This window comes from Sceloporus occidentalis, unplaced genomic scaffold (genome assembly GCF_023333645.1).
Source record: "Sceloporus occidentalis isolate IW3139 unplaced genomic scaffold, rSceOcc1.0.p SCAF_1, whole genome shotgun sequence".
NCBI classification, from domain to species: domain Eukaryota; kingdom Metazoa; phylum Chordata; class Lepidosauria; order Squamata; family Phrynosomatidae; genus Sceloporus; species Sceloporus occidentalis.
In genome coordinates, this window is record NW_028316981.1 from 240,331,414 (window position 1) to 240,359,082 (window position 27,669).

General features: G+C 38.7%; 1 protein-coding gene across 2 annotated transcripts in view; it reads left to right on the forward strand.

Annotated features, from left to right (window-relative positions):
• The window catches only part of AOPEP (aminopeptidase O (putative)), a 224,257-nt gene that overhangs the window by 78,716 nt on the left and 117,872 nt on the right, over positions 1 to 27,669 (forward strand). For both annotated transcript variants that reach the window (XR_016277370.1, XM_089490878.1), the window contains exons 6-10: positions 4,276 to 4,465; positions 8,928 to 9,034; positions 16,114 to 16,216; positions 17,811 to 17,918; positions 26,528 to 26,571. Coding sequence is in view for 1 of the 2 variants with exons in the window: in XM_089490878.1 (XP_089347004.1) it covers positions 4,276 to 4,465; positions 8,928 to 9,034; positions 16,114 to 16,216; positions 17,811 to 17,918; positions 26,528 to 26,571 (552 nt within the window). In the remaining variant the exon portion in view is untranslated. The remainder of the gene's footprint in view (positions 1 to 4,275; positions 4,466 to 8,927; positions 9,035 to 16,113; positions 16,217 to 17,810; positions 17,919 to 26,527; positions 26,572 to 27,669) is intronic.

Sequence of the window (27,669 nt, forward strand, 5' to 3'; positions counted from 1 at the left end):
CATTCATCTATTTATTTAAAGAAATATAATGTTGTGAAGTAGTAGTATACATTTATGACAAATCAATGTTTTAAAATTATTGCATTAACATCAATGTGTTGTATAATAAATATTATCTTTAAAAATTACAGTATCACACCCACACCCCCACACACACAGCCTAAATGTATTTACATGTACATTGTTTCATTTGGGTTTCATTACATTTAAAAAAAATAATTTTCAGAATTTAATTTTCTAAAAAACCTGGGGCTTCTCCTTTCTCTTCCCATTAAGCTGTGCCCCACTCACACCATCTCGTCATCGTTTGAAAGGGGACTCTGACAAACACTACAGCCCATTTCTTCCAAAGGCAGATGTTTGGAGAGCAGTGGTGTCACCTGATAAGACTTGCACCCTTTTCTCCGCACCTCCCTGGTGATGCCCCTGGTTTAAGTGCATAGGTATACTCTGTTCTAGAGAATGGCCTTGGATTGGTAACAGCTGAGGAGACACAGCAGTTTAGAATGTTTCTTGGTGGCATTGTCCACATGGGCTAAATAAAACGGCAAGCAGTCCAGATGATGAAAGGTCCACACCCTTCCAGTTGGATCGAGGTGACATCCAGCCAGTTTAGCACTGATTTTAAAATAAATAATCTTTGCTCTGGATTTTCCTGGACAATCCAAAGCCCACTGGGGAGCTGTTTAAAATATTTATAATTATTCCGCTGTGCTGTGTGGCATTTCGGCAGCAAGTCACTCATTCTGTGGTCAGAATAAGGTGGCCAGCCATGTGATTGATGCCGGGTGCCTTATTCTTATCTCAGAGTGAGTGATGTGCAGCAATGGCATTACAGTGGAGGCCCAAGGTACCAGGGGCCGTTGGGGCTGTTTCCTGGAGTATTCTGCCCATGCAGACACCACCGAGAGGCTCTAATGCTATTTCTGATTGGCTCTATTTGTACATAAACTGTAGATCATGCCAGAGGATATATATAGAATCTTATTTACTTGTATAATATCTTCTGGCATGATCTACAGTTTATCCTTAATTTTTCTCCCTTATAGTTTTAATGTATTTTAAGCATTTTAATCTTTTTAAACTTGATTTTAGCATTTAATTTGTTTTAATTATTGTAGTAACATAATTCTGTTTTAATATACTATTTTTGTATGTTTTTAACTGTATGGTGTTTTTTTTAATGTTGTAAGCTGCCCTGAGTCCCAGCCTTGGGAGAAGGGCAGGATGATGATGATGATGATGATGATGATGATGATGATGATGATTATTATTATAGACTGTGCTAGGTTCCTCTAGATTGCTAGACTGTTTTGGAAATCCAGGGAGGGAGCTGCCAAAGTGTCCCCAAGGCAAAGGAAAGGATAAGGAGGAGTCAGCATGATTGCAGGCAGGCTACAGAGACAATATGTCTCTGTGTGTGTTTCCAGTAGAGGTGGGAGAGGGAAAGGAGGGTTCCAGGTTGTTAAAGTAGATCAGTACTACCAAAGGGACTGGTGGGAGGGCTCACAAAAATGCAACAGTTATTGTATTTTTATTGAGGAATAATAATAATAATAATAATAATAATAATAATAATAGTTTATTTTTAGCCCATCTTTTTTGGTGGATCAAGGCGGGTCACAATATAAACAATAACAATAAAATACATATAAATATAAAACCACAAAATCACGATTTCCTCCCTCCCAATCTTAAAACAGGATTAAACAGTGAACCAATATAAAATCAGATTAAAATATGAATACAATAACAAGACCATCAAACAAGAGGTGGGACATTCTCCATGGAGGAGGACAGCTGTTCATATTAATATCAGTGGGGCGGGAAGTCAGTCTGGAAAGGCCTGTCAGAAGATAATCCATCTTAACAGCCTTTTTGAAGGCATCAAGATGAGTAATATGACAGATCTCCTTCGGCAGGCTATTCCAGAGTTTAGGAGTGGCAGATAAAAAGGCCCTCTGAGTAACCGCAGCCAGTCTGGTCTTCTTAGGCTGCAGCAGATTCATCCCAGAGGGCCTAAGTGTGTGGGGTGGATTATATGAAGTCTACTAATTGTACAAGTCTCAAATTGAGTCAAGTTAGGGGTGAAACAGACTGCCTTGAAGGGGTGTTCAAGCCCCTCGTTCCAAAGCTGGATTGAGGATGTGGCAACTGCATGCTGCGGCCTCAATCTGCCTTTTTGCTGGTGAAAAAAGGAGAAGCAAACAGCCTTTACTTTTTGCACCGGAAAAAGTTGGCTTTTCCTCCCTGGTGTGGCAGTAAGCCAGCTTTAAGGCACTCCAGCGGTGTAAACGCCAGAGCACCTGGAAGCCTGCTGCCATGTAAATGGCTCGGCAGGTTCTGGGTGGCTTGGGAGTGTGTAACATATAAACGTCTGGAAGGCAGCGTAAAAGAGCTGTCTGTTTCTGCCCTCAGTGCTTCATTTGGGATAGTCGAGTCCAAGACAAATAAGTGAATTTACTTAAGTCCAATTCAGTGGTAAATGACTCAAACGTATATCACTGAAAATAGGTAACACATAGCCCAGTAAAAACAATAAAATCAAATGAACTTAAAACCACAACATATATTCTGCAGTCTGGAAACACATGTACAATTGGCCTGCCCCATACGTGGGCTTCCCATACATGGATTTGAGGTTACATGGACAGGAAGCCCCATTTTCATGAATGGCACACATATCACACATGGGAGCACGCTACATTCATCTAAATGGGGCTTCAGCGTGCTCAGAATTTGCAAGAGTCTGCTGTATATGAGAGAAGAGAATACTAACCAAGTGAGTCAGTTTCAAGAACTGTAGTGGTTGGTCCTCACATACCTCTAGAGGAACCAAGTTCTACAGATGTGGAGCCACCAGCAAAAAGACCTTCTTCCTTACATCTGATAACCAAATTGATCTCAACATAGTCTGTTATGCAGGGCCTGGGAAATTGTGGGAGGATGGTATGAGTGAAGGTAACTCAATTCCAGGTCTTTGAATAACTTGCTTTTCATGAAGTTATTGATGAAGCCCTCCCTTCATCCTCCATCTTGAGGGAGAGAGAGGCAGGCTAGCTCCAACAGGCCTGCCTGGAAGAAGAAGAGCCCTCCCTCCGGTCCATCTGCCTTGGTCCAGGCCTCAGAGGGAGAGAATAACTGCTGGACCTGATTCCCTCTCCTCTCACCATTCCCTTCTCCTTTTGTGTCGTGTCTTTTAGATTGTAAGCCTGAGGGCAGGGAACCGTTTGTTATCCCTTCTGTTGTAAACTGCTCGGATTCCCAGTGATTGGGCGGTATATAAATAAATCCTATTATTATTATTATTATTATTATTATTATTATTACGTATTTTCATCAGGGATATAGCATTTTTAGCCACTTCTACAATTTGCCTGAAATGTTTTATAGTTGTTGTGTTTCTTTGGCTGTCCAAAGTATTTCCCCCAAAGCCTCTTTTGTTTTACAGTATCATCATGGTCCCAAGGAGGAGAAAATTGCTTAAAACAGATATAATTTAGAATTTTATAAGAAATCTCTAGTTGGTGTTTCTACAACTTTTCGTGCTCCTTTGCAGTATGGCTGCAATGGTAGCTCCTCTGCCCTCTTTTATTTAACTAGCTTAAAACAGCATTTGCGTGTAGACACATCATGTAAATGTACTCCTTCATATAGAACCTCGCACTAATCTGAGGATCTACTCAATCACAAATGTGTTTTATAACCTACAGACATTTGCTGTTTTAGTGCCTGTTTTAGTTTCATTATGGGCTTTTTGTTCCCCCCTTTTTGTCCCAACAGTTTATAATTTTCAACATCTATAATATTCCTTTTCAAGTAGGCACTCCCCTTCCCGTATTTTTTCCTTCTTTTTTGTCTTTTTGTTTTTCTTGGTACTTTGATCAGTTAGTCAAAAATACCTATGGTCTATATTCACACTTAGTCTTCTTTATTATCTTGGCTTAAACATAAATGCTTCTATTGAAATAAATCACCCTTGTAATTTGAAAAATATAAAACTTTGGTTTAAGTGAAGTTACAGGTAATAGACGTTTGATGGTTGAATATGAAACAAACGCTTGGCAGATTATTTAGCTTGAATCCAAGCCAGAAAACAATAAAGTGCAATCTAATTCCTAAAAATGTCTGAGCTATAAACTAACTGTCATGACATAGCCTGCATAAAGTAATAACAGGCTGACAAGGTTAATAAAGTCTACATATTGCTATAACTAGGCAGTGCATGCTGTAACAGGTCCATAATGTGTTTTGTCCTTCATTCATATTATGCAGCCCACACATCATCTTCCTATCACAGAGCACATTATCTGGTGGAGGCCACCTCTGTGGAACACGCTTGTGCCATGAAATTGCTCATTCCTGGTTTGGGTTGGCCATTGGGGCCCGTGACTGGACTGAAGAATGGCTAAGTGAAGGATTTGCCACACACCTAGAAGATGCTTTTTGGTCAAGAGCACAGAAGGTATGGCTGCAAAAGTCTCTTTCCTATAGAGTCATGGGATAATCTTCAGTGTATCTTTTGGTTAATGAGAGCAAATATCCCATAGGTCCCAACTTAAGTGCATGTGAATTATTATTCTCCATCAGGCAGAAAGTTTACCTAGTCAAGTGTTTTGACTTCACAGTAGTTGTATCCACTTAAAAATTTAAAGTTTAGGCCTGGAGTGGACAATCTGTAGCCCTCCAGTTGTTTTTGGTCTGCAGCAGTCATCATCCCAGTGTGTGTTCACATCCATTTCATCCCTCCCTTTGTATGACAAATTGGAACGTCTGAAACTGGACTATTGCATCTGAAGAAGCCAAAATCATAATGTGCCTTAAACCTATATTTGTTGTTGACCTACAAATCTTGTCTTCTTTATGAAGAATAAATCATAATCCTGATTTAGGACATTCCTTTCTTAGTTTATATGCCTCCACATCTGAAGGTAGGGATTCAGCAAGAGCGAATAGACTGTGTACACAACATGCAGTTCATTCACATTTGATTTATTGAGCCATAGTAAATAGGTTTAAATGGTTAGAGAATATTGCTGTTGGCTAGTTGGAGATTTCAAGTAATCTCACTAAGGGAGCAAGAACATGATAATTTTCTGTTCTTAGGGTGCTTCCAGGCAGAGGAAGCACCACTACCTCTCACAATAGAAACACATTGTATGGCTACTCCAGCTTTTGTCATTAAGATATTTTCTTCTTTAAGAAAAATATGGAAGAAATGGGAAAATATAAGATCAGTGGGGAAACCTAAGAGGCTCTCAAATTGAGGTCATCACCTGGATTTCTTATGAGCTTTCCAGAGTCCCCCCTCCCCCAAAATCTGGACCTCTAAGAATCTGTCAGTGTGATTGCACAGTAAAAGTCTTGTCCAAAACATACATCCCTAGTCTCCCTAGTATGGAGCTATGCCGCCTCTGAACATGACAGTTGTGTTTGTAGCTGCCCTGGCTAATATCAATTCTAAACTCCATGTGTTTGGCCATGAGTTCAAACTAGATGATATCCTACATATGTGCATTAAATGAAACTGAAATGGAATGGTAGTCGAGAAGGTGGGATTGTTAATCTCTTCTTTTTATCTCTAACTAATGTGTACTAATTTTGTTGTTAGAGCATTAATTTAACAGCATGCATACCTTCAGGTGATGTATAAATAGGTGTGAAAATCTTCCTTACCATAGGTGAGAAATTAGATATTCATTTAACAACTAACATATTGCCCTAATTCATTTTCTTGAATATCACTATAAGGCTATGGAACAGACATATTATCACCAAGAAGACCAAATGTTTTAGAATAAAACTCCCACATCTTCTGCTTCTTGAGGCTGGGATGAATAATAAAAATAAGTATAGTGATATACCAAGAACAGTTATTGAATAAAGAGAGGCAGTGTGGTGTGGTGGTTTGAGTGCTGGACTAGGGCTGCACTCACACTGCAGAAATAATCTAGTTAGATACCACTTCAACTGTCATGGCTCACTGCCATGGAATTCTGGGAACTGTAGTTTTGTGAGACATTTACTTTTCTCTCTCAAAGAGTGCTGTTGCCACAACAAATTACAGTTACCAGAATTCCATAGCACTGAATCATGACAGTTAAAGTAGTGCCAAACTGGATTATTTCTGCAGTGTGGATTCAGCCTAGAACTCTCGGAGACTGGGCTTGAAATCCCCACTTAGTCAGCAAAACTTATTGGGTGACTTTGGCCAAGTTACACTATCTCAGCCTCAGAGGGAAGTGAACCCCCTCCAAACAAATCTTGTCCAGAAAAATCATGATGGGCTTGTCTTAGGGTCACCGTAAATAACTTGAAGGCAAACAACAATAAATCCCAAGTAACTGTTCTGAATATGAATTTCATTTGCTTTCAGTCTCTGAAGGAAAAAAAAATCAAACCCTCTTTAGCACATTTAACTGACTACTGATGTAACACCTCTAGCAGTCTTTTTGCTGAGGTTGTGCGGGTGTTAGAAAACCCCAAATACTATCTTTTAGAATCTCGGCAGGAAAAGTAAGCCATTAATTTGCCTAGCTCAGTATTGTCTACAGTAGCTTACCTTTCATCATTCCTGGTTGGAATAGCTTTTGTAGTCCAAGAAATTTGCAGCTGCTAACTGCAGCTTTCCAAAATAGCTTCATTTATATACCACTTCATACTGAACTAACAGTGTCTAAGCAGTTTACAACTGTAAGCTAATTGCCCCCAACAATCTGGGTACTCATTTTAGTGACTTCGGAAGGATGCAAGCCTGAGTCAAGCTTGAGCCCTTTTGCTGGTATTGAACTTGCAACCTTATGGTTTGTGAGTGAGTGGCTGCAGTACAGGCATTTAACCACTACACCACCAGGGCTCACTTTCCAGAGAGAGAGAGATTGCCTTTTAGTCATTTGACTTGTTAGTGCAAAAGGGTCCATTAATTTGAGTTTGTTGCTGTTTGTTGTAGTTAATTGCCCTCAAGTTGGCCACAGCGCATGCCGACCCTATGGATGAGACTCCTCCACCACTCTGCGCAAGTCTTGTAGATTCATGCCCATTACCCCCCTAATTGAATCTAGTCATCTGGTGTGCGGTCTTCCTCTCTTTCTACTGCCCTCCACCTTTCCTAACATTGTTGTCTTTTCAAGTGAGTTGTGTTTTCTCCTGATGTGACCAAATTATAACGACTTCAGTTTCATCAATTTGGCTTCCGGGCAGAGTTCTGGCTTGATCTGTTATCTCAAATAATTTTTCACCATTTTCACCACTTTTTTCACCATTCTGATCAATATTTGAGCCTTGCTATGGGAAATCTAACTACAGGTATATCATATTCTTCATTGTCTTAATTTAATTTATGTTTTTTCCTGTGATCATTATTTTTGTTTTACTAGTTGTTATATTTTAAATGTTTTAAACTGTATTACATTGAGTACTGTACTATCATAGCCTGGTTATTTATTTTTGTTTATTTGATTGATTTTAGGCATATTCTGTTTTAATCTCTATTGTAAACCACATTGGGAGCCACACCAGGAGAAAGGCAGGATGTAAATACATAAATAATCCATTTATTAAAAGCTATTTATTCTGTCCCAAACATTCAATCTCCAGTAGAACCTGCTCTCCATATACACAGATTCTTGCTAGATATCCAGCTAGTTAATCCTCTCTGCCACTCAAAACAATGTTTGGAGATCCCATTCTTCAGCTCTTCCTGTTCGGTTCTTCTTCCATGCAATTGCTTCCTTTCCTCCTTCAGCTTCAGTTTGCAGAGGTGGGACTCAACAACAAAGATGTGGAGAACATTTGTTGTCCCATCAGCAGTTGCTCACAAGAATAAGGCTTGGAGCCTTTAGTCAATTAGATAATTTGATCAAATTAAAAGGTGCTTTAATTAATCTGTCTGCAGATTTTTTTAAAAAAATGATTTGTTTATACATAATAGTTCATGCATCCATTTCCTCTCTCCTTTCATGTAGGAAGAATGTCTGTTCTGTGGTGATATCTGTTACGACACATGTGCATCATTTACAAACAAACAATGTATGCTTCAGAAAGCAAATGACTCATATGCAAAATTAAGTAATTAATTAATTAACTAAGATTTTTTGTTTATTCAAGTGACAGCCCTATTTGGACTCTTCTTTGTACAGTATTCCCTTCTGTTGTAGTGGTGCTGTGAAGTTTTAGGCTGTAATCACTATGTTAAGGGCTACAAAAATAGAGCAAAAATGTGTACAATGAGGTGGGAATCATGCAGTCTCCAGCCGTTTTACTGCTACTAAGGGCATTATGTGCCATTGGCTATGCTAGCTAAGCCTTTTGGGACTTGAGTCCATCAACAGCTGGAGGTTCTTCCCACCGTAGATGCTCACAGATTTTTTTCGGGGCCTTTTTTGCCCTTAACATCCAACTCCATTGTTCAAGATGTAACTCTCCATGCCCTTGAAAGATTGCATCAGGGAGATTCCCCAGGTGGTCCCACAGTCAATCAACTCCCATGTAATAGCAGTTAGTAAGGTACACATGGATTGGCGTTGGAACCAAGGTGATTTCATCGAGTCTTCCAGATATTGGACTGCAACCCCAGCATTCTCACCGTTGACTAGGACTATTGGGAAATGCAGTCAAACACTTGGAGGGATATTCCTCCAGTGCATGATGTGCTTTTTAATATACCATGCCATTCTGTTTCCCACCCCCATAAATATTATGCACACAGTTATTACAACCCTACAACACTGACTTTGCTGCTTGGCATAATCTATACAAGTAATTTTCCCAAGTTGATTAGACATAGGAGATATGCCAATTGTCAGGGTGCCATCTTCTGCTATGCTTGCCTGGCATAAATGGTAACCATTGGCATTTTTTCCTATTAAGAAGTTACTGAAAAAGGAATGAAAACAACTAACATCAAACTGACCATTTGTCCCAAACAGCTGATGACTGATGAAGCCAAAGAACAGCAGGACCTGAAGGCTTTGTTGCGTTGGCAGCGTCTTAGAGATGAGATCCAAAACTCTGAGGAAGATCTACAAGTGTTAAGGTATAATTTGGTTTATTTGTCATTATTTGTTGTTAGCTTGCCTTCCCTTTGCCCAGTTCATTGTCCATCTCAAAAAAAGTAAATCCCAATGTGAGTTGAGATATTCTGTGGATGTTGAGAAGATGAGGAAACATAACCTGTCTATTTCAGCTGTATGCTTCATTTAATTCAATGAGATTCATTTCTAATTAAATATGCACACACTAGAACTGTAAATTTTAAGCAACTTAAATCTTTTTTTTAAAAAAAGGCAAACAATAAGGCTTTTATCCTCCCATCTCCCAGAGCCTGGAAAATTAATTTTATAAAAAGTAATTCATTCTTGTTACTCAACTTAGTTTTAAAAAGTAATCCATTGTCATTATTAATTGCAGTGGTTAAACGTAACTTGTGGTATCCATTGTACCGCACTGCTTACTAATTGTTGTCATTTTATTACTTTTGTCACTTTAAAAATGTGTAAGACTCATAAGAGAATGTCATAAAATGTGAAAAATTCTCAAGAAAATCTGTCTGAAAATGTTCTGGATGATTTCTTAAAATAATGAGAAAAGGCTACTTGTTAAACCAATAAAGTATCTGTGTTCCCATTTGTTACATCGTCATTGGTCTTTATCACATGGGAGGCAATCCTGTGAATAAATTGCATTTAATTCTGTCAATATCTTGCAAGAGCGGGATGATTTTCAGACGACTTTCCCAGGCATCTCCATTTTTGGGACATTATCCCATGAATAAAGTGGCAAAATTGCACCGCTTTTATTTTTGGAATTGCACTTTATTCACAGGAAGAGGATGCTTGCCTCCCGTGTGATAAAATCTTTTGACATGTACTTTGTTATGCTATTATTACAACAATAAAAAGGCAGATACTTTCCCATCAACCCCACTAGTGCTGAGAATGTACACCCTTTCCAGACCAACACATCTGCACGGGCATTTAATTGGCATGTATATATGCTGAATTATTTGAAATTCTGAAATCTGAAAAACTCCAAAATCCAAAATTGTCCTGAGATAGTGATACTTTTGCTTTCTTTTTGTTCAGTTACATGAACTTTGTTTCATGCACAAAATTATTTAAAATATCATGTATAAAATTACCTTCAGGCTATGTTTATAAGATTTTGATACCATCTTCAAGTTATCTTATTATGTAAATGCAAATATTCCAAAATTCCCCCCCCCCCCATTCCATAATCCAAAACACATCTGGTCATGAGCATTTGGTTAAGAGAGACTCAACCTTTTTTAGATTTTAACTGTTGTGAGCTTCTAGTGTAGACTGAGTAGTATAACACTACAGTGATAACCTAACTGCTTCCAAACTCTGCTTTTACCAGAGTAGTGGTCCAGACAATATCATGTTCAATTTCTTGTCTGCTCATGTTTTCCCATGTCCTCTTTATTAGGAAAAAAATAGCTTTCAGAACGCTCTTTCTGTGAACTTCCAAAGAAATTCCTTAAACAGTGATGAAAACAGTTACATATATTATTTTTTCTTAAATAATTATTCTTATTGGACAAATCTCAGTCTACCTGCTGCAACTCTACACTCTATTTAACCAGAGCTATATCTACTTACTTCACTGTATGGAACTTGCCATATCGCATTTATTCTATACAATTAGTTGAGACATATCAGTTGAGAATACTTAAACATGGGGGGCTGATTTAAACCACATTTCAGCAAGGAAATTCCCTAGTTGGTTTTAATTATGTTCCTCATTTTTTGTTGTTTAAAGTTCCTTTCTTATATGGGAATTTCTTTGGTTGGTCTAAGCATGTTAAAACACATTGATTTGATTATTTCACAATTGAATGCAGACTTGAAGCCAGATTTGGCACTAGAGTCTATCTGTGTTTACAGACAAAGCATTAACTAAAAACTCCTCTGTATGAAGTTGTATAGCGAATGGTTACTTCATTCTTAGCTTTTCTTGTGTTTTATTGTTCTATAAAATGTCTGTAGCCATCCAATCCTTTGCACAGCTATGTATGGAATTCAGTAAGACTAGCATATAATGCTATATATATTTGGGGGTACTTCAATGCATAGGTTTGCAGCTTGAATCTCTAAATCTAAGGAACTGCATGTGGGAAATCTACATGAACAGCAGAGTTATATATTTAAATTATTATTTCCAATTGGTAAATTCCTTATGCTGTGTTGCATACAGCTTTTTAAAGTATCCCAGCATGTAAAATTTCAGGGAGAATTCTTGTTTGTCATTTGGTGATCTGAACACCCACTTCAAGAAGAAGATGTTGGAGAGCTCATGAGACCCCTTGTGACCAGGAAGTTCCACAGTATTGATACTGAAGAAATTCCCCTGACTATTTGGACCCAGGACCCAGTATTTCCTTTTCCTTTTTCTTCTTATATTTGTATCCTGTCCTTCCTCCAAAGACATTGTAAGAAGCTGCCTTATAACAAATCAGGCATTCATCCACCTGGCCCAGTATTGTCAGCTTTGACAGATAAGATCAGTTTTCCAGGATTTTAGGTAGAATTCCTTCCTGATGCTGCAAGAAGTTCTCTGCTATTGTTTGGTGGTCTTCCACCCCAAACCCAGACATTGAAGTACAGGTCTGACCCTACTTAGCTTTCAAAATTAGGTAAGTTTGGAGATCCCCACTTCTATTGCTTCTAACAATAACAACAAAAACACACAGCCTGTAGAGTTGGTGAGTCTGAGAGATAGTGGCTAGTCCTATATCACTAAGTATACTTTGCCACTCATTGGGTTTAGGCAGCTTTTTCCTTTGGCAACTAATATACATGGAACAAATGCATTCCTAAGAATCTTCCATTATGTCCCAGCCCTGTGCCCATGCTTTGTGCGTCTCCTTTGCATCATATCCTCACATAACTTTGGTCTTGTTATAAGCACCATTCATTATTTTTTGAGCATCTTATTGTATATTCAAAGACAGACAAGTCATGCATTTGCATGTATGTAGCTTGACAGTTGGTGCCGATGGAAGTGACAGCCTTTATCACGAGCTACCATGCAGCTGCAGTGAACGCAGCTGCTGATTGCCCAGACGGCTGAGTTGTTACTGTCTTTGTTCCATATATATATATATATATATATATATATATATATATTGATAGTGAACATGGCTTGCTGCGATAGGAACCTTATCTGGACATTTGCTTTTTCCTAATTGAGTTGCTAAGGAAATCTCATTGGTCTTATGATGCATTAATTCAACAACAGATATTTTTAAACTATGCTTTTAGGTATACAATAAAATTATTTATTTAGTTAGTACCTTCTCTTCCAAACTTCAGCTTGCCAGGTCTCACAACAGCTAACAATAATGAAAAGTGAAATAAAACAACATAAAAGCAGCAGAGTGGCATAAGGCAAAATAGAGTGAGCCAGTATTCCAACAGGTTAAAATCAAAAACCTAAAAAAAGCAAGTCTAGAAAGCCTGGGCAAATTAAATGGTCTTGGTAATGATAATGTGTTAGGTGTTAGATTAGGTGTTAGAAGAATATTCTGAAAGCAACCACTAAAAATTCCCTTTCTTAGTTCACCACTTGTTTATTATTATTATTATTATTATTATTATTATTATTATATTTATATCCCACCTTCTTTCCAGTTCAGGGACTCAAGGCAGCTAATTAATCTAAAACAGTCCAAGTTAAAACACTATAAAACATACAAAATACAAGTTTAAAAACAATTAAACAATTAAAACAATTAAAAACATTATATCATTAAAATTTGAAGTTTAAAAATCTTTAAAAACAAAAACAAAACAGCATCTATGTCATGCAAAAGCCTGCTGCTGGAAGGACAATAGGGATGGAGCCATCCTGGCCTCCCTAGAGAGGGAGTGCCAGAACTTGGGAAACCATAGTCACTGAAAAGGCCCTTTCTCTTGTTCCCATCAAAAGCTCCTGGGAGGGTAGTGGGACAGAGAGAAGGGCCTCTCCCAATGGACTCAATATTCTGGGGGGCTTGTACAGGGAGGTACGGTCCTTCCAACAGCTTGGACCCAAGCCGTATTGTTTTGCAGTACTTGTTTCCCCAAGCAAAGATTAGCTTGACAATGGTAGTGGTGCTGTAGGAATAACATATCCCATCTGATGCTGAGTTAATTAATCTACTAAATATGACTTTAGAATTCACTCTGTAATTCCTGGCTGTTCGCTGTTAACAAACAAAAAGGGGAAAAAAGAAAAAAAGTTTAAAGAAATGAATGCATGATTAGAATGTATTTGAATCCATTTGAGGGAAAGGCATATGGAACCATTCCCATGGGCCTCACACAAGTCAGGTGCCATAGCTATTATAAAATATGGTACTGCATTTCAGAGTTTGAAGTTGATTTTTTTCCTTTCAAGCAGTAACTTTGAGAAATCCCAAAGGCAGAGTACAGACACACTTTAGTTACCAAGTCTCTGATAGTTAAGCTTCTTTTCTTAAAAAGTCTTTTTTTTTTTGTCTCTAGAATCTCTTTCCTCATCATCTTCTACTAGATGGAAGTTTGTTTTGTTTTGTTTTATTTTTTGGCAGCATTAGCATTGGGAGGTTGGTGAAGGAGGGCTGGAAAACCAGTGTGAGGTTGCAATAGTGTGTTTCAAGTAAACAAGCTTCTGCTGGGAAACAATAGGACTCTATTTAATTCTATTGTGCCAGTTCTTGCTGGTACATAACAGGTATGTTGAACAGCAGCTGCTTCCAGGATCCCTTATTGAACATGAGTGAACAGCAAAACAGAGAGAAAAGGGGAAAGCAGATAAGGCTGCCCACCATAGATCTGTAAGTTTGACCATCAGATTGAAAACCATTAGAAAAATGGAGGCTAGTGAAAGAAATAGTCATCCCTGGATGCATTTTGGAAGAAGCTGTTAAGTGGTCTCAGTAAGGTTCAAAATGTTTTTGTTTCCTTATGAAAGCTGTCCTGATGTGTGGATTTTTTAAAAATTTATTTCACATGTGTATATTGTCTGTTTTTGGATAAAAATGTTCCTGAAATACAGTACATTGAATTGCTCTTCTTTGTTTTGGTTTATAGGTTTGTATAAACTTATCCCTCTTCTTTCTATGTTGTTTCTGCTTCTGGTACTAAATTTTCTGTTAAGGAAGTAATGTCCAAGAACAATTCACTCAAGCTAACAGAATGGACTTTTTCTTCCCATGCAGTTGATAAAGTAATTTTCAGGGGAGTAACAGTTGTAGCAATAATGTCACAGTCATGATCACTATTCAGTCATGATTTTGAGGATATTTAACTAAGTAGCTGATGTAGACTATTGGCCAATATTGTGCCCTTCGATAAGAAGGAAAAGTGGGGCCTAAATTGTTGGGATCATGAGAATCTCAAAGGCGAAGCATAAAATCGTAGGATCATATAGTTGGAGGAGACCACAAGGGCCATCCAGTTCAACCCCCTGCCATGCAGGAACACAGAATCAAAGCACCCTTGACAGATGGCCATCCAGCTTCTATTTAAAAACTTCCAAGGTAGGAGACTCAATCACACTCCAAAGGAGCATGTTCCACTATTGAGTTGTACTTATTCATACAACAGAGATCTTTATAGGAAAAAAAGGAGATACATTATCCTTACTTATTTCTCATCTTATGGGATAGTCAACAGCAGTTCTTTGTGGCTATGCATAGGAATGTAGTGAGCCAGCATGATCTAGTGGTTTGAGTGTTGGACTGCAACTCTGGAGACCAGGGTTCGATTCCCCCACTTGGCCATGAAACCCACTGGGTGGCCATAGGCAAGTCACATGCTCTCAGCCTCAGAGGATAGCAATGACAAAACTCCTTTGAACAAATATTGCTAAGAAAACCTCATGATACGATTTGAAGGAACACAAGAATAGGGATGTAAGAACATGAGGAGCTTTTCTTATACAGAATTTTATTGTTGGTCATTCTGGTCCAGTATTGTCAACTCTAATTGGTGCCAGCAATCCAAGTTTCTTTCCAAGTCTATCCTGGAAATCTCTGGTATTTGCTGGTGGTATCTTATCCAGGTATTAATTAGGACATTCTTACTTCTGAGGTCAGATACAATTGGGTGTGTTCAGTGTGGTACAGTGGTAATTTAGGGTAGGATGTATGGTACTGAAGTTTGAAAAAGAAGCAGCACAATCGCTTATGTATACGTACCACTATAGCTCACATTTCCAACTTCAAACCTAGAAGTGAAACATCAGCCCCTGCCTATACACATAATTTGATACAAACAGTATCAGTTTTTCTCAGCATGTAGACTGGGGAAATAGCTAGTACAAATACCCCTTTTAGCTAATTTTTGCTCTGTATAAATTTTTGCTCTGTTCCACTTGGGCAGAAGGAAAACAGAGTTGCAAAGTCCACACACACACTCACAAATCTTTGAGTTAAACATCTACCAGAGTTTTGGTAACTGGACAACCACTGATGAAGAATTCACAGTACGTATGTATTGTTTTGAATATTTCTCCCTTGATTTTCATTTGGAAGGCTGAGTGTATTGGGCCTTTCACTTTCAGAAACTTGGCAAGTTTTCTTTAGCATGCTTGGAAAACTGGAAGCTGAAAGGAAAGGAAAGCTGAAGCCAATTTTTAGCATATAGGGCATAGATTGATATTTTCATGTATAATCTTGTGAGCTCCTAAGCCTCTGTTCAGGTAAGAGCAGCCAAAATCTGGAGCTGGATATAATGAATTGAATAGTCTTTCTTCCCTATTTCTCTCCATCTAGCATATCTCCATCTCTTCTCATTTCCCTTTTTGCCTCATGTGACACACTGGTCTGTGTAGCATGTCTTAGCAGAATGCCATGTGATATGATGTCATGTCTGGGAGAAGAGTTAAGTAGCTTCACACTAGCTTAGAATTGGCTACTAGTTTAACTACAGCTGTTTGTACAGACATATATAAAGTTACATTAGAAAAATGCACAACTGTAATATTTTTTCCCATGAACAAACCTACCTGAAGTATTAAACCTCTCAAAAGACCGTCACATTCTATCTGATCAGATCCTTGCATAGCAAGATTTTATTTTAAAAATATTATTGGTATTTTATCCAAATTGAATTGTTTGTGCCCTTTTAGGCCCAACAAAGAAAACACTGGCAAAGTGACTGAATCTGGAGCATCTGTAATCAAGCATGGTCTTAATGCAGAGAAAACTTTCATGCAGGTCCATTATCTGAAGGTTAGAATGCTGAAGTTTATGCTTTCAACATCGCAAAGCAGAGTTTTTCTCTAGAAATGCACACTACTGATATTAACTTCATAGCCATATATGGTTTGGGAACAGATAATTTGAAGATAATGGGATAATTTATACCCATTCAGAACCTGCCAGAAATCTAAGGTCAGTATCCGCAGTCTAGCTCTCTTATGTACTACCAGGAGCATTGCAAGGGGGTGCAGGGAGCACCTAAAAGAGTGTGACACCACTGTTCCCCAAACATACGTCTTTTAGCAGAAACAGGCTATGGCATTTTCCTGTGTCCCTTTAAGATACTGGAGCTCAGTGAAAGAGATGGAGTGAGGGCAGTAAGGCTAAATGGGAGTTAAAGTGGAAACTTTGGTAAGATGTGATGTTTTTATTTAAAATCTGCTTTTTTGATTTTTAATTTTTATTTTTTTTAAACCTCGAGGTCTCTATTTTAAAAATTAACAAAATTAAATGAAAATAACTGTTTTTTCTTTTTAATTTTTCTTGAAAAATATCATCTTACCAAAGTTTTCACTTTAACTGCATGAAGCTATGTACTTGTAAATACATTTAGGCTGTGCAAATGATATTGTAATTTAAAGGTATAATTTTAATTTTGCTAGTTGTTTACATCACAACTGTTGCCATTACATTCAGTGATAAATGGAATTATAATTTATGAGTAACATTAGCACAAAAAAAAAATCGCTGAGGGTGTGGTATGAAAGGAGGTCAGTTCAGTGGGTGACACCACGAATATCCATACCATACGAATTGCCAACCCTCATGTGACGCCATTGTATGCCACCAGGAACGTCATGGACATAATATTTCTGTGGATGCCCAGCATCTCTAGAGTACTGATTGTGGGGAATTACATGTATCCCATCCTTTTATTCCAGGTGGCATTTTGATATGTATAATTATTGTTTTCTGGGTTGCTGCTAATTGTAATGTTGTCTTGTTCAGTTATCTGCATTTTAGTACAGTTGCCCCTCTGTTTTCATGGACTTCAGATCCACAACCCTTGCTTACTTGCAAGGAGCAAACAGAGGGGGTTAAAATGGGTCGTATGCCCGAGGTGCGTGCCCATGGCCGCTTGCAGGCACACAACCTCATTCAAGCCTATGAGGCTTGAATATCTGCGAATTTCCATTTTCGCAGGGGGGGGGCGGAATGTATCCCCCACAAAAACAGAGGGCTGACTGTATATAGCTGTTTATCACTGATGATGTTCTGAGCTGTCTTGTATTGGTAGATACCACAAAAGATAGACTAAAAACCTATTAAGTAATTGAATACATAAATAATAAAATAATCTCTTAGTTTTTTGTGGGTTTTTTGGGCTATGTGGCCATGTTCTAGAAGAGTTTGTTTCTGACATTTGGCCAGCATCTGTGGATGGCATCTTCAGAGAATGCATTCTCTGAAGATGCCAGCCACAGATGTTGGCCAAACGTCAGAAGCAAACTCTTTGAGAACATGGCCACATAGCCTGAAAAACTCACAAAAAACTATGGATGCCAGTCATGAAAGCCTTCGACCTCGCAAATAATCTCTTGTTTGTCTTGGATGCTTCTTCCAGGGTTATTTCCTTCTGCGGACTTTGGCAGGAAAAATTGGAGAAGCTGAGTATTTTGCCTTTTTAAGAAAGTTTGTGTGGACCTTTCATGGACAATTGATACTGTCTCAGGTACTTGTGCCTGTTTCTTATTTTGGTACAGAAGAGCCATACTCCTTGGACAAGTTAACATACAAAGGTTTAAAGACTTATATCACAAATATGTGTGACCACCTGAGAGTATATATTGTTGTTAAATGCCATCAAATCAACTTTGACTTACAGCACTTCCACAAATGAAAGACCTCCAAGCCACCCTGTTGTCCATGACATTGCTCAGGTCTTGCAAATCTAGAGCTGAGCTCTTTCACACAACAGTGTTATAGCCCTATGTTTTTGCTTTAACTGCCTTGCCTGAATCCTATGGAGTTTGAGGTTTGTAGTTTGGTGAGACTAGAGCTCTCAGGCTGAGAATTCTAAATGCCTCTCTCTGGACTGTGGTTTTTAGTGTGAAAGGGCCCTGAGTCTATCCACCTGTATTATGGTCTTCCTCTTTTCCTATTGCCTTCTATCTTACCAAGCATCATTTTTTCTATTGTGTCATATATTTTCATGTATGACAGTTTCTGCTTAGTCATCATGACTTCTAGGGGAAGTCCAGGCTTGATTTACTCTTGGACCCATTTATTTGTCTTTTTGGTAGTCCATGGGATCCATAGAACTCTTCTCGAGCACCACATCTCAAGTGAGTTGATTCTCTTCCTATCAGCTTTCTTCAATGTCCAGCTTTCACAACTGTACATAGAAATCAGAAATATGGTGGCATGGACACTATATATTAGCTTTATCTGCAGTGAAAGAGGTTGAGATACCTTTTCTCTGAGGATAGTCTAGAATTTTTTGAGGTATCTATTTCTCCAAATACTAAAACTGAGGACTACCCAGTTATATTGAGAGGTAGTTGATAAAGATTATTATTATTAATAATGCAGAGACATTGCTGGTTGGATCACTTTAAAAAACCGGGACAGTCATCATGACTTCTAGGGGGAGTTCAGGCTTGATAGTTCCTATCAATGCTTATTAGATATGAGAAATAAAGCCAGTAAATGTTTCTTAAACTATTGTAAGCTGCCTTGGATCCCATTTTGGGAGAAAGGCAGGATATAAGTGCAATAAATAAATAAATCATAAAATATTGCAGCATATTCAGTTCAGAGTCTTCAGACAAAGTCCCTCATGATATTCTTGCAAAAAGTTAGTAAAATGTGGGTTAGACAAGGCTACTGTTAGGCAAATTTGTAATTGATTGACCAGCTGCACCCAAAAGATGCTCACCAATGGCTCCTCTTCATTCTGGAGAGAAGTGACTAGAAAAGTGCCAGAGTTCTGTCCTGGGTCCAGTGCTGTTCAACATCTTTATCAATGACTTGGATGATGGAATAGAGGACATGCTTATGAAATTTGTAGATGTTACAAAATTACAAGGAATAGCTTACATTCCAGAGGACAGGATCAACATTCAGAATAACCTTAGTAGATTAGAAAGCTGGACCAAAACTAACAAAATGAATTTGAACAGAGAGAAATGTAAGGTACTGCACTTCGACAGAAAAAATAAAACGCAGAAGAGAACCAGAACAGGGCTGTGTGGGGCTTTAGAGAGGAAAAGGATGCCAAACCATGGGGAGAGGGAGAGGACCAGAATTTAGATTTTCCTGTAGCCCAGTTACAGTCGGCCCTCCATATCCATGGATTCTGCATTCATGGATTCAACCATCCATGGCCTGAAAATATTCCAAAAAACAACAATTCCAAAATGCAAACATTGAATTTGCCATTTTATATAAGGGACCCCATTTTACTACACAATTGTATATAATAGGACTTGAACATCCACAGATTTTGGTATCCACTGGGGATAAAGGAACTAAACCCCAGTGGATACAAAGGACTCACTGTATACTTACTTTTAAAAAAAAAGATTTTACTGAATTCAGTGGGACGTGCTTCTAATGGTTCAGATTGCAGCCTTCCAAAGAAAAGAAAATTATAGTGCTTATAGCAGCAAAAGAGCATTACAAATGATAGCAGCAAAAAGCATTACTTTCATAAAATGTGCTTTATAGGATAGAAGGTTTTGATTTGTTTCAGTTAGATCTACTAGCATGATATTGAATCAATTTGGTTAGCAAATTATATAAATATTACAAAATGTTGGAAGATCTCAGCTCATAAGGTTGTTAGTCATCACAGTAAGATCATGTTACAATGAAGTTGCTAATCCGCTAGTCATTTTCTCTTGTTGCCCCAGCCGTCTGCTATGAAATGTGGGTTTATAAACTATCCAGCTGTTCTCTGACCATATGAAACTTCTCATTCTTCTTTCTATCTCAGAGAGAAATGTTTGTAAATCAGACATAAACTGGTCATCTATTTTTTTTTAGGTATTAGGATGTGAAAGGAGGCATCCCACTTAATTTTATGCAAGCTTTCTCACAAAGTTTTGTTTAATAAAGGGGTATTGTTGCCTATGACACCTACATCTCAGGGTTCTCAGTTTGGTGTCACTCATAATGAGCATTAGAGCAAGACAAGTGCTGTCTCCCTGGGGCAAAGATCCATGATGTGACAGAGAGGCTGACAAGACTTGTCAAGCCCAGTGACCATTATTCCTTTTTTTGATTCATGTGGGAACCAATGATACTACAAGGCACAGCCTTCAGAATATCATAAGGGGATATGAGGCTTTGGATAGAAAGTTGAATGAGGTGGATGCACAGGTTGTTATCTCATCTCTTCTCCCAGTCGAAGGGCATGGTCCAGGAAGGGAGAAGAAAATAGCGGATGTAAACAACTGGCTCAGTAGATGGTGCCGCCAAGAACGGTTTGGATTCTTGGATCATGGACTGAGGTTCCATGAGGAAGGTCTTCTGGCAAGGGATGGGTTGCATCTCACGCCAGTTGGCAGAAATGTTTTTGCCAATAGTCTCAAGAATTTGATCAGGAGGGCTTTAAACTGAGTTATGTGGGGGAGGGAGACAGCAGGGATGGAGAAGATAGCCAAACTGTCATAGGGGGAACAAGACAAACAGTGCAAGGACCCAACAGTGGGAGAAAAAAATGTTTGCACAGGCAGCAAGTAAAGGGAACACATGGTCTTAAATGTATCTACACTAATGCAGAGTATGGGAAATAAGCAAGCGGAACTTGAACTCCTAGTACAACAAAGCAAATATGATATAATAGGCATCACTGAAACCTGGTGGGATGAGTCTCATGATTGGAATGTAGGAATAGAGAGGTATAACCTTTTAAAGAGGAAATAGGCCAAACAGGAAAGGAGGAAGAATAGCCTTATATGTCAGGGACATTTACACCAGTGAAGAGATCCAGGACATCAATCCTGGAAGCCAGGTGGAGAGCATCTGGATAAAAATTAAAGGGGAGGGAAACAACAAGGATGTTATGATGGGAGTCTACTACAGACCTCCAGTCAGATGGAGGAATTGGATGATGCCTTTCTAGAACAGATGTTCACACACTCAGAAAGGAGGGATGTAGTAGTGATGGGTGACTTGAACTGTCCTGATATTTGCTCCAAATGCAGCCAAATCCTCAAGGTCTAGCAAATTCCTCACTTGCCTTGGAGACAGTTTCATTGTCCAAAAAGTGGAAGAAGCAACAAGGGGGTCAGCTATTTTGGATCTCATCCTAACCAACAGGGATGACCTAGTTAATAGAGTGCAAGTGGTGGGATCCTTAGGTGGAAGTGACCATGTTCTCCTGGAGTTTGTTATACAATGGAAAGGAGAAGCCAGGCATAGTCAGACACACCTTCTAGATTTTAGGAGAGCAGATTTTAGTAACCTTAAAGAAATACTGGGGGTGATCCCATGGTCAGGAATACTAAAAGATAAGAGAGTTCAAGACGGATGGGACTTTCTCAAAAAAGAGATACTGAAGGCACAATTTCAAACAGTTCCAATGAGGAAGAAAAATGGGAGGTGTCTCAAAAAACCAGGATAGATGACTAAGGAACTTTCAACGGAGCTAACTTTTAAACAGAGCATGTATATGAAATGGAAAAATGGGGAAATCACCAAAGAGGAATTCAAACAAATAGCAAGCACATGTAGGGGTAAAGTCAGAAAACTTAAAGCGCAGAATGAACTCAGGCTTGCTAGAGAGGTTAAAAACAATAAAAAGGGCTTTTTTTTGGATATGTCCGCAGCAAAAGGAAGAAGAAGGAAACGGTAGGGCCACTCTGTGGAGAAGATGGCAAATTGCTAACAGAAGACAGAGAAAAGGCAGAATTACTCAACACCTTTTTTGCTTCAGTCTTCTCAGAAAAGGCAAAGGGTGCTCAACCTGAGGAAAATGGAGCAGAAGACAGAATAGGGGAATTTCAGCACAGAATAAGTAAAGAGATAGTAGAGGAATACCTTGTTAATCTAAATGAATTTAAGTCTCCAGGACCAGATGTACTACATCCAAGGGTATTAAAAGAGCTGACAAATGTAATATCAGAGCCACTGGCAATAATCTTTGAAAACTCCTGGAGAATAGGAGAAGTCCCCACAGACTGGAGGAGGGCAAACATCTTCCCCATCTTCAAAAAGGGAAAAAAAGAGGATCCCAACAATTATCGTCCAGTTAGTCTGACATCAATATCAGGAAAAATTCTAGAGCATATCATTAAACAGAGAGTCTGTGAACATCTAGATGGCAATTCCATAATCACAAAAAGTCAACATGGGTTTCAGAGAAACAAGTCATGCCAGACAAACCTGATCTCTTTTTTTGATAAAATTACCAGCTTGTTAGATGAAGGGAATGCTGTGGATATGGTATATCTTAATTTCAGTAAGGCCTTTGACAAGGTTCCCCATGACATTCTTGCAAACAAGCTTGTAAAATGTGGACTAGACAAGGCAACTGTTACGTGGATTTGTAATTGGTTGACTGAACGAAGCCAAAGGGTACTCAACAATGGCTCCTTTTCATCCTGGAGAGAAGTGACCAGTGGGGTCCCACAGGGCTCTGTCCTGGGCCCAGTGCTATTCAACATCTTTATCAGTGACTTGGAGGACAAATTTGGGGGCATACTTATCAAATTTGCAGATGACACCAAACTAGGGGGAGTAGCTAATACCCCAGAGGACAGGAGCAAAATTCAAGATGACCTGAATAGACTAGAAAGATGAGCCAAAGCTAACAAAATGAAATCCAACATGGTGAAATGTAAGGTACTGCACTTAGGGCAGAAACATAAAATGCACAGTTATAGGATGGGGGACACCTGGCTGAATGAGACTACATGTGAAAGGGATCTAGGAGTCCAAGTAGACCACAAGTTGAACATGAGTCAACAGTGCGACGCAGCAGCTAAAAAAAGCCAATGCAATTTCAGGCTGCATCAATAAAAGTATAGTGTCTAGATCAGGGGTAGGCAACCTGCGGCCCACGGGCCGGATGCGGCCCGGCAAGGCCTTGGGACCGGCCCCAGCCTGGTCCTGCCGCCGATTGCCGCCGGGGCCTTTGGTGTCTTGCGCAAGGGGCATGGTGGGGCAATTGTCTATAGAAGCCTCAGAAACATGCATTTATCTTAACATTTTTTTAAAAATCAGCAAATTTTTTCACGTGTCTGCCATTTTTTATTTAAAAAGTGCCCTCCATTTGAAAATTTTGTCCTACATTTGTCCCGGTTTATTTATTTATTTAATTTTTTATTTAAAAAATTATTTATTTATTTATTTATTTATTGGCTTCGGCCCCCCAGTTGTCTGAGGGACACCAACCCAGCCCCCGGCTCAAAAGGGTTGCCTACCCCTGGTCTAGATCAAGGGAAGTAATAGTGCCACAATATTCTGCTCTGGTGAGGCCCCACCTGGAATATTGTGTCCAGTTCTGGGCACCACAATTTAAAAAGGATGGTGAGAAACTGGAACGTGTCCAAAGGAGAGCGACTAAAATTGTGAAGGGTCTGGAAGCCATGTCCTATGAGGAACGACTTAGGGAGCTGGGGATGTTTAACCTGGAGAAGAGAAGGTTAAGAGGTGATATGATAGCCCTATTTAAATATTTGAAGGGATGTCATATTGAGGAGGGAGCAAGCTTGTTTTCTGCTGCTCCAGAGACTAGGACACGGAACAATGGATACAAGCTACAGCAAAAGAGATTCCACCTCAACATTAGGAAGAACTTCCTGACAGTAAGGGCTGTCCAACAGTGGAACATACTCCCTCAGAGTGTAGTGGAATCTCCCTCCTTTGAGGTCTTTAAACAGAGGTTGGATGGCCATCTGTTGGGGATGCTTTGATTTGGATTTCCTGCTTGGCAGGGGATTGGACTGGATGGCCCTTGCGGTCTCTTCCAACTCTATTATTCTATGATTCTATGAAAAGGAAGACTAGAACAGCACTGGAGAGCCAGCATGGCCTAGTGGTTTGCATGTTGAACTCCGGAGTCCAGGGTTCAAATCTCCATTCAGCCATGGAAACCCCCTTGGGCAAGTCACTCTTTCAGCCTCAAAGGAAGATAATGGTGATCCTCCTCGGAACAAATCTTGCCAAGAAAACCCCATCATAGTTTTGCCTTAGAGTCACCATACCTCAGAAGCAGAAACAGAGTAAGAAAGGCTCCAACCCCCTTCTCCTGCCAACCTTCCTAGACTAATATTCATCTAGTCAATCGTGTTGCAGAAAAGGTTGCATTCATAAACTTTCAACTACTGGCATTCTGAGACAGTGGGGGCACAAGCACATTTTGTTTTTTTTTAATTACATAGTTTGTGTATTTGGGTCTGAGAAAACCATACTTATGCTTTATTACAAGAAGGCAAGTTGGGAGCTCAAGACCAGCAAAGCATGAAGCCCCTGTTCCAAACCTCCAAAGATGAGTTGTCCATCAGAGATGATTGGGACTGCAGACAGGGTTATATTCAACTGTATACTTAAAGTGAATTCTGTGCTCTCAACATTGTCATGATTTGAATCAGATAGCACTAAAGGTTGGACAAATCTTCTTTGCTGACCTTTGTGTTTAGGAATCTATTATTTAAGAAAGATGTATAGGCAATCCACATCTTTCCTTGCACACATCTCTGCTGAGAATTGAGATCTGAGAATTGTTTGGTTTTGCCCAAGTGCTGCTGTGTAAAGACATCTTTGTTGTGCTGTTAAGTGTAGCTAATTGTGAATTTTCAGAAAAAATTCTGAAAAGAGATTGGATATTATTATTTGACTTACATTATGTAGAATATATAGAATATACATATGCAATAAGCACATAATTTGTGCTGCAGAGCCAGATTGTTATGTGTTTCCTAGCATAAAAATGAATAAGAATGTTTAAATGAAGATGCAGAGTAAATAGAAGTATTAACAGTTTTAAACATTTGGTATACATCTACACTGTAAAATATAATGTGATGGACTCCCAGGATTTAAAAGTATGAAGAAGAGAGTATAACCTCTAAGTATAAATAATTGCTTGTATTCTGAATACTAGCCTTGTTTCTTGTGGCATTTTTAGTATTTTTCCTAGATCTGTGCCACAGGTGCAAGGAAATGACTTCACATGTGAAACATTAATCAGTTTGCTTTTCCCCCACTTCATTTTTACTGCATGGTTGGTATGTTTTTAATAGTAGTTTTTGTTTATTTTAGTTGAGTAGCAAGAAAGTCTGGAATTTTAGGACAGGATTTTTAAAAAGTCAATTCTGGCTTCTGTGAGAGAAGCTATTGAATAACACCTTTCGATGAAATTTGTGTAATGAATGGAGTGTTGGTAACTATAAATAAATTGAAATGAGTATGAGTTGCTGATTCCACTAGTGCATTTAAAGGCTGATGTTTGGTTTGGTGATAAAAAAATGAATACCTTGGGGACCAAATACTTTGCAGATTTAAATTTTCTTTTTGTAACATCTGCTTAAACGAATAATAGTCTATCTTCACTAGGCTCTTTGGGATTATTGTTGTTCTTGCTGCTTGCTGAGGGGTTTCGTATGTGATACTGGTGGGTGAGGGAGCGTCTGCAAATTTTGAGTCTCACTATATTACACCTATTGATATCTCTCCTTTGTGCAAAGATGGTACTGTATTTGAAATGTGGATAAATAGTCACTGCTGAATGTTGAAAATAGAGGGCATGATTTATAAGGAATAAGTACAAACATCGATTTATTAATTACATCATTATCTTTTTGTAGTTTTAGCCAGTCTTTTTAATCCTCTAGTTACAACTGTCAGTATTTTTATAGAATTATTTCATTTCTACCTGATTTGACAGGGACAGACTTGATTAATTCTCTGTTCCATTTTTTTCAACTGATTTTAAAACGTCCCAGTTTTTCCCTCCTCTCCCACTTTCACCCTTTGTCCTCATCTTATTTTAGTTCCTGCAAACAGAGTCCAAAGTGCAAAAGTAGTATGTACTCGGTTAATTCAACAGGAGAGAGAGAAGAGGTAGAGTGGAATCTTGACATTCCCAGTAGATTCAGGGAAAAACAATCTGCTGCAGCTTCTGCTAGCTGGTGTCTTATGCCTAGTAAAATAATGCTTGCCCTTTGAGCATAATCCAGTGTTGCTTGGCCACACAAATCCTGGATTTCATCTGTGAGTTTAGGCATTTCAGTGCTGTGCGTACTTTGTAACCTTCTCGTACAAGTGTATGAGGGCTTTGTGTTTATTAATTTACTGTATTACATTGTAATTATTTTTCTTTCTCTTTTCTAGGACTTTCTTCACCTATTATTAGAGGACATCCCACAGCTAAAAGGGTAGGTGGGGATAAGTTTGTTAAAGAACAGAATGTGTAACATGTTCAGGAAATCAAGAACCTCTGAGATTACAATCTAGTTATTAAGAGTTGAAAATTTATATATAAAACTTCCATCAGTTTATATAAATAAATATAGAAACATCATGGACAATAAGGAAATGTAAAATATTTGTGATAGCTTTTTTGCGATAACATTAACAAGACTATTTCCATCTGTGTGCTTTCCCAAGAGGTCATAGTGCACCTATATATAACAAAACATTGGAGCAGCAGTCTTGCACTTTTTTCTGGTTAAGTCCCATTCAGTTGAGTGGAATTTAAGAGTAGAAACACTGCACACAATTATAGCACATTGTATTCTCTGCTAGAGAGTTCCAGTGATGAAGTTTCATGAGAGAGGACTAGAGTTCTTCAGCTCACTAGACCACAAATCATAGGATTTTGTAGGATGGATCCATGGCAGTTATAAGGTGATATGAAACTTAAAGTGCCTGCCCAGACTACAAACCCCAAGATTCTATAGGATGAAGGATGACGTGGTAGTAAGCTGCTGTAAGCGTATAGTGTCAAAACACTCTTCTGAGTTACATTGGGTTGCAAGCATGATAATGATAGCAATAGCAATAACAACTACATTTCTATTCCACTGAACTAAGCAGTCTCTAAGTGGTTTACAATGTGTAAGCCAATTACCCCCAATAAGCTGAGTACCGATTTTAGCAACCTCAGAGTTGACCCTGGAGCCCCTGGCTGGTATTGAACTCACAACCCTGTGACTGTGAGTGAGTGGTGCAGTGGTTAAATGATCTGTTAGATTATCTTGTGCTGTCATTCGTTTTATAGAAGAAACGTGTGTACAGGAAAGAGCGCGAGAGAGAGATTCTGGAAATTAATTCATAATCTCATAGTAGAATTAGTTTCTACTTCTTTGGTTTTAAAACACTTCCAAAATTCTGTTGAAAGAAATAGTTTCCTTGATTTACATGGGCAGAATGTAAGAGTGAAAAGGACTCTACATCCACAGATTCTGCCTGCATGGATTCAACCAACCATGGTTCGCAAATATTGATCAAAAAGAAAAAAAATCCACAAGGCA